At 34.8% G+C, this 13,781-nt stretch overlaps 1 protein-coding gene across 1 annotated transcript in view; it reads right to left on the bottom strand.

Annotated features, from left to right (window-relative positions):
• LOC142348526 (uncharacterized) overlaps nt 1-13,781 on the bottom strand; it is a 127,293-nt gene that overhangs the window by 14,705 nt on the left and 98,807 nt on the right. Inside the window, exons 14-18 of the mRNA XM_075399899.1 lie at nt 13,431-13,585; nt 8,411-8,494; nt 7,954-8,031; nt 7,559-7,636; nt 7,206-7,283 (exon numbers count right to left, since the gene is read on the bottom strand). Of these exons, the coding sequence (XP_075256014.1) occupies nt 7,206-7,283; nt 7,559-7,636; nt 7,954-8,031; nt 8,411-8,494; nt 13,431-13,585 (473 nt within the window). The remainder of the gene's footprint in view (nt 1-7,205; nt 7,284-7,558; nt 7,637-7,953; nt 8,032-8,410; nt 8,495-13,430; nt 13,586-13,781) is intronic.

Below are 13,781 nucleotides of genomic sequence, written 5' to 3'. Positions count from 1 at the left end.
TTGGTCAACGTGTTGGTCATAATTTATATAAATCATAGCGTTTCCAGTGGTAAGAACCCCTTTGCCACCCCCTCCTCCTTAGCAAAAGTGGGTTCTATTTTTATATTTATCTTAAACCAACAATTTTTAACCAACCAGACAAGAGTACTAACTCTCGCCTTCATAATATTAAAAAAAAACACAGAAAAATAAATTAAAAAATGTTATGGGATTTAACCGAATTAGAATATAATCAGATTTTTGCAGTTATAACCGACATACGTATGAGAGGTCATAGCCGTGAACAACGAACGGTCCACAATTGCGCATAGTTGACAATTGGCTATCTAAATTCCAGGTTTTTTAAATAATAAAATTGACGCAAAGTGTGGCACGTAAGGTAGATGGGGGGAATCTTCTGTTGGTATCAAGGGTAAAAATTGCTGAAGTCATCGGCATGCTTCAATTGTTACCAGAGAAATTAAAGCTCAGACGACTGGAACGTCCAACCCTATATCTACAGATTTGTTTACACAAGGTCCGCAGAAGTTCCCAGTGAAATGAAACTTGATACGTCATGCAAGATATTGATAATTCTCTCAAAATTTGAAAGATATTGCCAAGATCTGGATAAGCAAAGTTTTCTTGGATCACCTTGATAAGATCTTCACAAGATCTTATCAAGACATGGCTCGAAGTTTACTTGGCAAAACTTGCTAAGATCTTAATAAATCTTGACACAAAGAAACAGTTTTAGAATAATTGTGCTATGAAAAAAAAAAGAATTTTTCGAATCAATTTTACGGTTCAAAATTGGGGCAAATTGTATACATGGGTAGTGTAGTTACTGTGTAGCATAGTAGTATAGTTCAAAAGAAGTGTAGTTGTATACACTATAATTTGACATAACATAAATGTTCTTTCATTGGCAATTTGAAACAACTAGATTTAATGAATGTGTTTTAATTGTGTTTGATTGGTGGTTTTCGCCACCTTACCCCGAATGTCTCTCGTCATTACTTTCACATTCATGATCGGAATTCTGGTGAGTCATCTTTTCATAATCGCCAGAAGTAACCCCTCTAGTTGCAATTATTGAATAAAATTAGCAATAAAATTATTTCAAAAAGTTCTTGTGTCGGTGAGATCGAAATTGTTTGTTCATAGAAGCATTTTGGCTTTACTCTACCTTTCCTGCAGGCAAAGTTCAAAAGTTTCCAACTAGTAGAAATGTTTCAATATTTTTTAACCAAAATTAGCCATTTTTGACCGGTTATAACCTTCATGAAGCCCATAGGACGATTAATTTCTAGACTGAGGTACTCGTTCTCAATCAAAACTATCAGGGTACGTGGTGGTGGTGGTGGTGGTGGTGGTGGTGGGGGGGGGGGGGGGGGGTGGGGGGGGGGGGCGGGGTATTACACAGTGATCAAGCCTAGTCAAGGTTTATCTGCCTATTGCTTACTATCTTATTGTTATTATGGATCTATTCTGCCCCCCCCCCCCCCCCCAGTGTTTTTTATGACCCCCAGTTACAAATTATATGTTGTTATATAGCACGTTACTATGTAAGAAAATAGCACGCGCGCCTGGGGGTCGTAAAAGATTTATGCTCACTAAGCTGGGGGGGGGGGGAAACAAAATAGATCCGTTATTATTGTTATTATTGTTTGCAACATTAAAGTGTTTATGGCAACACTTGCGCAATATTAGCTGCAAAGTCAAAAAAATAAGTACTCCCTCAAACTTATGAAGAAAAAAGTAGGTTATCAATTTCGCTTGTTTCACGGCTACAGTTAAGAGACTAAGCACGTGATTAAAAAACGAACAGTCACAGTCAATCATTGTTAGTATATAAAAAAAAAACAATTTTCAGTTTCAACTAAACGGTTTAAAAAATTTTTGTAAGTCCTTGCTAAACCTGACATTGCCAAATTTTTCATATATAAAAACTGTCTAGGTGATCTGATCTGGGTTTGAGCCACTCAAAAACATGCTCAACGAGTTTTGGTTTGATGATGGGTGAACATCGTCGTGAGTGCATTTCATATTTTATTTTGGATATTAATATTGGTTGTTTTCATTCTCCACCACCGTTGAAACAAGTGAATTTAATCACTGTTCGTTAATATTTTGAAGTAAAACACCTGGCCGAGACGGCATGTTAATCTTGCAAGCTTCTTCTAAAAGGATATCAATATTTTGCAAGACAATGTTTATTTTGGAAAACTTTTGCAAGCTTCGTTCCGGTTGCCTCCCGCTTTCATTGGTTCTCTTTGTTGTATCATCGTTCATCTTGCGCAGAAAATGTACAAATTATAGTTGGGCGTATTTTCTGGAGAGCAAAACAAAAATAGGTGAAACATGAAACTACCTAATCTCCATTCGCTAGGGATAAATGATTACTAATTCATTGAACTATACAAACACAACTTTTTTTTCTTCAGAACTACACGTCTGAAATATTTTTCTTTAAAAATAGTTCAAACATACGATAGCAATATCTACATTTTTATATCTATGTTTCGTTTTTTAGCACTTATGTACACTCAATTTGTAAAAAAAAGATTAGGAATAAAAAATTCAAGGAAAATATCATGGTGCATTAATTGAAACTTTAAACGTTTTTTCTTTGAACTTTTTTTTGTAGTTTTATGGTTTTTTTGGAATTTTGCGATGTTTATTTGCCAGATGAATCTTAATTTTGCAATATCATATCAGAAATTTTTTCAAGATTAACATCCGAAGCCGACTCGTAAATTTTCTCTCATCTTGAGTTAGAAAGGACGCTCAATTTATTAAAAACAGCAGCACACGTGGTAGAAGGTTTAATTGAAAGGAATTTACGTTTGTGTCAGGTTAACTATTGTCTGCAACAGTGATTTCGCTCGGTTACTATGATTTAAAATAACAGTTACAAAATTTTGCCATTGTGATTATATATTTTCCTTTAAAGAACGATCAATTCAATACAAATTGATAATGTATGACATTTTTTGATGGACGTAAGTTCCACAGCTGTACCACAACAGTGGGCGTCTTTCAGTTGTTTATAATTGTTCCGACCCCACTTGTGGGGGAAGGAACTATATACTCAAATGGGTTTTTTTTTTTGTTCAGTGAATTTTGGCCGATCGATATATTCGTCGTAGAGAAATGTGAGTGGTATCATTAAAAAGCTGGTCCAGCGTAGAATTCAAAAGTAAAAAGATTTTTTTGAATTTCGTTTTTTTCGAGGAGTTATCGAGGATTGAAGTTTTGTGTGAACAATGGGATCTTTAGCATGATTGTTCACTTTTAGTACAATTTTCTTCAAACTAAGATCTTTTTTACGAAAACATTAATTCAAATTTCTATAAAAAGAAAAAATTTTGAGTTCGTAAAAGTTGAATGCAAGGCGATAGAAAGACTAGTTCTGGTCTCATAGGGAAGTTCACTATCAAAAAAAAATCGAACTCTAATTGAGAGCCCTTTTTTTAATAAAACTTTTCTCTTTTTTGCTTTTTTAAGTCACCTAGAGACAAGTCACATTTTATATCGACGTTCTATTAATGACAAAACTCCTTTATAGTCGAATGAAGCGCAATGAACAAAAAACGTCGTTTTCAAGGAATTGCTCATGTTTTTTTTTGGCTTCGATTCTGAGTTTTCGTAATTTTGAATGAAATTTTGAATTTCTTTTTGAAGTTTTACTATTTTTTTTGGAGTCCTATGGTAGGGATTCATTGACTAACAGTGCAATATGTTCCATAATGAGCATTAAGTGAACATGTCTATTTCATTGAGGGGGCGGCTAATGGCTGTTAAGACTTAAAAAATAATTTTTCGAATTTTTTTTTGAATATTAAAGAATCATAATCTTATTATAGTGAATTGTAAGTCAGTCCAGGGGTGAGAGCACCCTCTTCCTTCCTACTGCAACCAAAATTAAACTGGTTAGCGGTTTTATCTTCTATCTATTGGTTATATGACTTCAATGACAAAAAATTTCAATTTTTTAAAATTTTTTTTGGATTTTTACGTATTATTGGTTACTTTTGAAATCTTATCACATTATCCAAATATTGACAGTTCCCATTAGCTTAAAAACGATGTTCTGTGGATGACCAATAAAAATTTTAAACAAAAATTTATGGTTTAAATGGCTTCGACACGTTCTTCTTGCACTTTTCTACTGATTTTTTGGTTTTCTCCTGTTTTTTTTTGTTGTTTTAATAGTCATTATACTTACTGTGATCTCATAATGAATACCTATGCATGACAAACATAAATGTACTGCCACCGGGGCATCTTTGAGCGTTTTTATTGACTTCCGTTGAAAGCTATTGAATTTAATGTCTGTTAAAATAAAAATCATTTTTCGAAAATTTTATTTGAACAATAACAATTCCTAAATTTTTCTTGAACTGTTAGTGAGTTTCAGTATTGACTGGACCCACTTGCTTTTTACTGCGACTAAAAATATTCTGTTTAGCTGTTTTATCTTCTAGCTATTGGTTATATGACTTCAATGACAAAGATTTCAATTTTTTTAAATTTTTTTTTTGGATTTTTTGAATTATTGGTCACTTTTGAACTCTTTATCACATTATCCAAAGATTATTGTAATCCAATTGGCTTAGAGAGGACGTTCAGTGGATCACAGAGAAAGTTTTCAGAGAATAGCTAATGGTTTAATTGTCTTCGACACTTTCTTCTCGCATTTTTCTACTGAATTTTAGTTTTTGCTGTTTTTGTTATTGTTTTCTGTCATAAGACTTATTGTGATGTCTTTTTAACTATCTATGCATGACAGACATCATTTTCCTCCCTATGGGTTATATCTGAGCATCGTCATTGAGCTCCGATGAAAGATTGAGTTTACTGGCTGTTAAGGGTTTAAAAATAATTTTTCGAAACTTTTTTGAAATTCAACCATTCCTAATTTTTTTTCGTGAATACTCTTGGTCATTGTTGGTTCTAACAGAATCCATTTCCGTTCTACTATAGCCAAAATTAATCTGGTTAGCGGTTTTATCTTCTACCTATTAGTTTTAAAACATCAATGCCACGAGAATTCATATTTTTTTGGGTACTTTATTTTGTTTTTCGATCCTTTTGAAATCTTATCACATCAGCTTACTGCTGAGAGTCCCTATTGGTTTAGGGAAGAAGTTCAACGGATCATAAATAAAGTTTTCAGGGAAGAGCTTATGATTTGAGTTGCTTCGACATTTTCTTCAGGCACTTTTCTACTGAATTTGTGGTTTTTGCCTCTCTCTGTTGTTGTTTTCATAGTCATTAACTTGTTGTAAGGTCTTATTGATGAAATACGATTGGCAAAAAAACTTATTGTCCCCTCGAGGCATCATTTATTGTATATACTGGCTTCCGTTGAAGGCTAATGAATTTAATGGCGTTGATAATACGTGTTTTCCCGCAATTTTCGTGCGTCTAATGTATTTGTTTATATTTGTTGATTTTTTGAAATTATATTGATAAAAAAAGGTTTTCCCATTGCTCCTGAAAAATTAATTTAAAATTGAAGAGTGTTTAGTGAAAAGTTCATTTTTTTAATGCCTTCGACCCTTTTGTCGCTCAATTTTTTTTCCTGAATTCGCTGTTTTTGTTCTTTAGGTAGCCGTAAATTGCTCACAGATCTCATAGGCTTGTAATTGAGGACTGAATGAATGATGTTGCTCGAAACATTCAGTATATAGCGAATAGGTTCCTTTCGTCAAATTTAACTTCTATTCATCAATCAGATGTCCCATCGAATTTCGTGTATTTCAAGAAATAACATATATATTGATATTATGTGCCACTGTTGTTTCGTTTTTCTGAACGTTTATTGAATGGCCATTTTTTGCGTTTCTTTTTCTCTTCCTTCAGAACAATCGCGTAATAACAGATCCCAATGGTTTTTAAATGTGGCCCAAGTAAACTTATTTAATCTTTCAGTATAAATCCTTCAACTGAAATAGCAGAAATAACAACTGAATTAAAAATACATATTCAGATGATAGGTATTGATTTTAATGGTAGCAAAGGTTTGTGTTTTCGCAAATCGTTTGTAATTTTTTGAGTTTCTCTTTAGTTTGTTTCTATGGCATAGTCTGACCACAGACGGGTGCTTTTGGTTTTGTAATGACTTTTTAGTAATTTATCAAGGATTTTTTTATTAAAAACCAATGTTTTTTAAGATTTTTGAATTTTCTTGGTGCAAAAAATGTTGATTAATTTTTAAGTTTCGCCTCACTGTTTGTTCTTTTTGTCGGCTTGTTACCTAGTCTCGTTAAGAAAACTTTTCATCTGCTGTATAGTTAGTAAAAGGTAAACTTGTGTAGTTAAGGTTTTATCTGACTGCATTTTGACGTTGTTACCAGGTGCTTTTAAATTTAGATATTCATTTTTTGCCGCCAAAATTTTGTTGGTGCTATTTTTTTTCTAGTCTCTTCAATGTCAGGTCACGTTGGTGCTGTAATGAAGCATGGCATTAGTAATTCAATTAGTAGATAGAATGTGTAACGATTGTTTTAAACTCAAACATCTATTTTTGTTATCTCTTGATTTGGTTGACATTTTAGTCAAAAATGTAGATGAGCTCGGGTCGAAACATCATGTGCGAACGCACATTAACGAGCCGCCTTGTTTTTATTAATTATAAGATGTGAAACGGAGTCATATTTTTAATCACATGAGATCTCAATTACCATATATAATCTTGTATGTCTACCATTTTTTGTTAGCCCAGTAGCAATTAGTCCGATGAGAGGAAATAAAATGTTTTTTATGATAGAAATTTGTGAAATTTTAAATTCTATTTTCAGCAAAAGCAACAAAAATTTGAGGTAAGAACTTGGGCTTCAAAAAATAACATTTCTTGTTCTTTAAACATCCATTGGTCTGATTTGATGGTTGTCTAAAACAATCTATATCAAGTGGCAATTGTTAAGTGATTGAAACTTAGAGGTCAGCCAGCCAGTAAATTTGGAAAACGAGTACAAAACTCTTCAAAATGCAGTCCTTTTCACCATATTTGGTTCTCACTAAATTCACAAAACTAAATTTCCGCTAAAAGTTTTCTTTTAAAGTTTGAAATAAATTTGGTGGGTTCTATGATCTCTACTTTTCGATTTTTTTTATTTTTGAATCTTGTTGGAGTAACATTGATTTCGCAACAACGGAGTCCGGGTTTCAATTTTTTTTGTAGATTTGTGTCTGTTCTGTGTTCCATGTTTTCTTACCCGTTAGAAGTCTCATCCCTACATTCACATTCAGAACTCTTTTGTCGGTTGGCCAACTTTCCACAATCATATGACCCTCTAATAGCACAAAAGGTTGAGCTGAGACAGGATTAAGAACGGCTCGGGTGAAAAAAAATTGTGTGACTGAACAATTGAGAAAGTTTGAAATTTTATGCCACAATTTTTTTAAAAAAATTTATTAACATTTTAAAGCACAGTAAAACTCGGATGTTAATTGTAACTTTTCAAAGACCAGAGGAGAGCAGTGTGCAGCTAAATACAAGAGAAAAAAATCTTGTTGTACAAAAACTGTTGGTGATTTTTGTCGTGTTTTGTGTTTTGCATTTTCTTACCCATACGATGGCTCGTCTTTACAGTCACATTCAGAATTCCCAGTTTGAATAGTCACTTTTCCGCAATCGTACACCTCTCTAATGGAAAGAAACTTTTAACTAATGTGAAGAATAATAAAAACATTTATCAGAAATGATGTGAGTTAACTGCTTATCAGATAATCGATGCATGACACAATAAAATTGCAAAGCCATAGATGAAAATAAGTGGTTTTTATTTTTTTTTTGGTTTTTGAATCTTTGAAGTAATAAAATTTTCTGATGAAAATGAAATTATCTGTAACTTTTTAAAACTGCGATAGTCTTGTTTGTGTTCTAATAACTTTTCTTAACTGCCATAATCGAGTTCATATTTGTTTGTTTGTTTGTTTGTTTTGTGTGTTATGATTTCTTACCCATAAGAATCCTCGTCTTTACATTCGCATTCAGAGTTCCATTTTTGATTGGCCATCTTTCCACAATCATAGGCCCCTCTAATAGGAGGAAATATCTCCCAGTAATTTAACTGATACAGGGAATTGTTCCATTGCTTTTCAAACAAATTGGTATATTCATAAAGTGATTATCACGCAAGATTCTTGATTAAGATATCTTGTAAGACTCTTGAAATAATCTTGCAAGATAACCGCCATAGGCAAGATTCTTGCAAGATCTTGAACTCTAACCGTCCGAGTTGGACTAGGGCTAACGATCGATTGCTTTTAAGGATTTTCATTGCAAAATTAATATTAATTAGAAACCATTTTGACTTTTTTTAAAAAAATTGTTTCCATATCATCACTTAATGCCCATTTGTCGTCCACGAGTTCCAATGGATAATTAATATGGATAAATAAAGGAAATAAGCTTTACCCTATTGTAGTGTAGTCTCCACATTCGCACTCACACTCGGGTAAAAAGTCTCCCATTTTTCCACAGTCGAAAGGGGTCGTTCCTCTAAACATTAAAATAATATCTTAAAAAAGTTTAAATCAATTTAAAAATTTGGCTACTCCATCAGTGCTAAAAAAGTTCAGGTTGATAAATTTCCTAAGTTTTGTTGTTGAGTAGAACTAAGTTGCTTCTTCTTTGTTACATATTGCTCTAAACAGCTATTTAATGCCTTTTTAAGCTTTCCTAATGCACAAACTTTAAATTTTTTCTTAATGTTTTTCGAAGATCGACGGCTCTGAGGTTTATTTTTGATGAAAAACGTCGCTTCTTAAGTTATAAAAGAGACTAAAATCGAACCGTTTTCATTTAAGCCAACGGAAACGAGTGCTTCTTAAGTTTATAAGCAGACAAATGCCCGGAGCTACCTAAAGGAGCTTTGCAGCCCTGTATCAGTACAATTTGCATCATGCATTTTTTGAAGATCATTACTATGTACATGTCACTTCTGGTTATGCATAGGCTGTATTTTATCAACCTAATGAGTCATATGCATGCAAATTTTATGCACATTCTTTCTCGCCTAATGTATCTTACATGTACATGTACTTGCAACAGACTGCTCGTAAGATGCACATAAGTGGCGCCAGTCTGATTTTGATCTGGCCAGGCGTAATTACAAACCACTTGAGCGTGAACAAATTCAATCTGCTAAGGCGAGATAATTGCCCCTAATTGTTCTCGCTCTACTCGCTCTATTTGTTCGCGCTATAACTCTTTTATTAAATCCATGCACTATCATCCCTATTAAATCCATGCACTATCATCTCTTTTAACTATTTGCACTATTTGCAATATTTGCACTCACCTATTTCACTCACTATTTTCACTATTTGAAGGAAAAAAGGAAAGGAAAAGATGACATGAATTTATAAATGACATGAATTATAATTAATAAATACATGAAGTAAATTAATAAGATCGGAGTTCCATTAGTTTTAGATCCATTAGTTTTAGGTTCCAGTTCTCTGTTCTTTCTTCTAGCTGGAATTGCACTTCAAATTTGCTTTAAATTGGTAAATATAGTCATTTTCAGCTTGCAGCTCTACCTGGAGGGTCAGTGAAAAAGGTGGCCAACTTCACAAATCCTGGGAATATCGCGCCCACACGGGAAAAGTGGGAAAAGATGGTCCACTGAAGGGCTGGATCGAATTCGAGCGTGTCACACGTCGCTCCAGTCCCCGAATTCGAGCCGTACAAAAAATAGTCAATTCACCAGAGTTTCATATTTAGTAATCTGAAACAAAATAACACAGCAGCACCAGTGGATCGACAATTACTAAGAACGTTTATAGAACATTGATTGAACTTTGATATAGAACATTGATAGAACTTTGATATAGAACATTGATAGAACTTTGATATAGAACATTGGTAGAACATTGATGGCTGCTGATTGCGAAAACAGCTTGATGGCTGAAAACAATTCTGAGTCGGGTAGAAAATAACAGATTGGGGAAATAACTGAAGTCAATTAGTTAAACCAACTGAACACAATATTAAGGTCACGGATATTAAGGGCTAACGCAACTGAACACATAAGGCAATATTAAGGTCACGGATATTAAGGGCCAACGCAACTGAACACAAGGCAATATTAAGGTCACGTATATCATAAAGGCAACGGAAGTATAAAGGCATCCAATCAGTTATCTTTTGCGAATTCTCTCAATACCGAAAGAATAAGTGCCGCCATATGGCGGTAACCCTCTCCATGCTTGTCAAAATGAAAACGACAGGCGTCACTAAAGTCTTCCCGCCTTATGATGCGGGTGCCTTTCAAATGACAACCTAATTTATTGCGTAGTTCAAAGTTCAAACACAAGTCTCAATCAAATCTGAAATACACAACATATGAAGACCATTGAGTCTACTATTCAAACACTGGAAAAAGGTTAACATAAATACACTGGTGCATTCACATCAATCAGGTAGAAACGGCGGAGGTCGGTGGAGGTCGGCGGAGGTCGGAAGTCGGCGGAGGTCGGTGGAGGTCGGCGGAGGTCGGAAGTCGGCGGAGGTCGGTGGAAGTCGGCGGAGGTCGGAAGTCGGCGGAGGTCGGTGGAAGTCGGCGGAGGTCGGTGGAAGTCGGCGGAGGTCGGTGGAAGTCGGCGGATGTCGGTGGAAGTCGGCGGAGGTCGGTGGAAGTCGGCGGAGGTCGGAAGTCGGTGGAAGTCGGCGGAGGTCGGTGGAAGTCGGCGGAGGTCGGTGGAAGTCGGCGGAGGTCGGAAGTCGGTGGAAGTCGGCGGAGGTCGGTGGAAGTCGGCGGAGGTCGGTGGAAGTCGGCGGAGGTCGGAAGTCGGTGGAAGTCGGTGGAAGTCGGCGGAAGTCGGTGGAAGTCGGCGGAGGTCGGTGGAGGTCGGAAGTCGGGGAAGTCGGCGGAGGTCGGTGGAAGTCGGCGGATGTCGGAAGTCGGCGAAGGTCGGCGGAAGTCGGTGGAAGTCGATGTGTCAGTTAATTGTGGTGTAGTATGTACAAGTTAGGCTAGAACGCAGCTCCGGGTATCGACACGTTGAAAATTTCATGCATGATATTAGTCATTCGAAATTTTCAAAATTTGCTATGTACAGTCTGTTAGTTCTTCGTCTGTACAGTATGAACTGAGACATTCTGTGCAGTGTTAACCAATAATGTAAATGATGCTGCGAAGAAAAAAAACAGACTGGGATGTTTCTTAATCGACTCTGGGCAGACTGGCAAAAGTATTTATACTGCTATTTGTCTGGTACAGTACTGGTTACAATTGAAAGTCAATGGTACAGCGCTGAAACTCACTGCGACCTAGGTACGGGTGGCGAATCACTTTGTGTTTTCTTTATCTGATGCAACCTGATGCTGCTAACAAATTTAAACAGACAAAAACCGACGCTTTCAGGCCGACAGAAACCCATGATTCCCACGTTTTTATCCGGATCCACAGCAAACCGGCGCTTCAAAATATGAAACAGACAAAGCCCCATATTACTTCTGTTTCAAAACCGACCAAAAAATGATGCACTTTGAGTTTTAAATTTGATTTCGATAAACAACCAAAGGGACTATTTTTTAAACTCAATTTGTCATCATTTAATTATGTAAAGTCTTCTTGGTAAAATATTTAGACATCTGTGAATCCTAATTTTGTCGTTTTTATTAAAAAATATCGAAACGAGCTTGCATAATGATTTCAATTAATAGTTTAGATATGTTATATTATTAAATACATATTGAATAGGTATTGCTTTTTGCAAATATTTTTATTTCAAAAATTTGTAAATGTTAAGGTTTGCCTGTATTTGGCTGTCTGTAATTTTATCTTTTAGTCTGGTTGTTGATAAGTTCAATTGATTTTGCTCCTTAAAATATGTTCGTCGATATGGAAAATGTTCTCGTTTAAAAAATTTTGTAGTTTCCGACTAAAACACGTGTTCATTTGTTTAGTTGCTTTAAGTTTTCCTATTAAGTTTTCCTTTAAGTTTTCCTTTAATTTGAATTCTGATTAAAAAGATTAAGAATTTTAATCAATTTTTCAGTTCTACTTTTTTTGCTAAATTGTCTCTTATTTTCAATAACAAAAAATTTATCAGCCTTCTTTGTAAATTAGTTACAAATTCCATTTTTAGCCATTTTTTTTACAGAAAACCTTTTTCACGAGCTTTGTTAAGTTTTCTGATTTTGGCTTTAATATTGCTGTTTTTCACTTATTTTCAGTTTAGTTTATTGTCACTAAATTGAATTGATGTTCGCTGTTTTTTAAAATTTTTTAGTGGGGAGTGGATTTTTAATTTTGCATATCGTCTTTTTTCAGCGCCGTTAACTTTCAAAAACAATTCGATTGTGTGCAAAAGTTTTTTCAACTGTCCTTTTTATCTACTTGACTTTTCTCTGGAATAACTTTGTAAGAATTTTTGGAAAAGGTTGCGTTTGGTTTGATTTAGCAGTAGAATTTTTTAAGGAAGTGAAGTTCTATTTTTTCGATTTTTTTCCCGTATATGTGGGCTGGTATGATTTTATAATAAACTCGTTCCATAAATCGTTTCCAAATGTTTTTGAGAAGAAATGTGTTACTCTTCAATCACGTACTGCGTGATTATTTATCTTGGGTCTATTTTGATTTAAATTTGAGAGGCATGACTCAATTCTTCGTTCTCATATTAGATTTGTAAATCAGTGTAGAGATCACCTTTTTTTTTTACTTCTGCACTCTTATGAATCCAATTTTTGAATTTAAAATCTAACGAACATTAAGGCTGCTCTATCTTGATAAGGATGAAGTTGCTAATAAAAAGATTTTACAAGATTTTATTGCAAAACGTGACAAACGTTTTCTCAATTTTTTTGTTTGTTGGCATAACTAATTGTATACCTGATATTTTTTTTCTACTTGAGAAATTGCATTACAAAATAAGTTCGACTCTGACGTTAGATTTGTTGTTGTGTTTCTTCTAACGATATAAGAAAAAAGTTTCATCTCAGTGGTATTAACCCTTTTTTGCATACAGGTCTGTCCTTTTGTAAGCGTATATCAAATATTAAATAACTGAATAACTCCCGTTTTATCTTTTTTAAAGGTAGTCTACTTCTGGCAGACATTTAAGCTAAGAATTTGTATAAGTGGCGTCGGAACGTTATGTGCCAACGCACATAGGCGAGACTTCTGATTTATAGTCAAATTCTAAATTGTGTGAATATTACCAGTCATATTACCTTTCTCAAATCTGAGCGCCAGATAACTCAAACAGCAGTATCGCAAGAAAATCGTCCAGCTGATACTTGAAAAGAAAGGGTCATTATAAGTTTAGTTCTACTCTCGGAGATAAAACTTTGTCTTCGACGTTATTGCATTAAACTTAATGTCCTTTTGACTTCATTATCCGAAAGTGAAGATCAGAAGGTCACTGCTGGGATGGTCTGATCAGAGGTCATCTAGGTCTGGCACTTCAACCAACGTCCTCTAACTAACCTCTTAGAAGACTCCTGCTCGCCTTCCAACTGGCCATTTCCCGTTCCAGTATGACCACCTGCAATTCTGTCACCACTCAGACTCGAACCACCGACGCTGATAGTTTTTGTAGTGCGTGATTGGGAAGCGTGGCTGCTGTATTCCATTGACGTTGCTGATGCAATCAACATTTGGAGTATGCGACTCAAATAAAGATTAGTGTAAAAATATTAATATTGGTCATTGATTTAACCGGAATTTCGTAATAGAAATTATATATCGTTTGGGTATATTTCAATTAGCATATGCTGTAAGATATAACCCGCAGTGTTGAATTTAATATATTCTATTAATTTTGCTGGTCATTATTTT

This window comes from Convolutriloba macropyga, chromosome 10 (assembly GCF_964194025.1).
Source record: "Convolutriloba macropyga chromosome 10, txConMacr16.3, whole genome shotgun sequence".
In the NCBI taxonomy this organism is placed as follows: Eukaryota; Metazoa; Xenacoelomorpha; order Acoela; family Convolutidae; genus Convolutriloba; species Convolutriloba macropyga.
The sequence above is the reverse complement of the archived record's forward strand: the minus strand, read 5'-3'. Positions and strand labels throughout refer to the sequence as shown.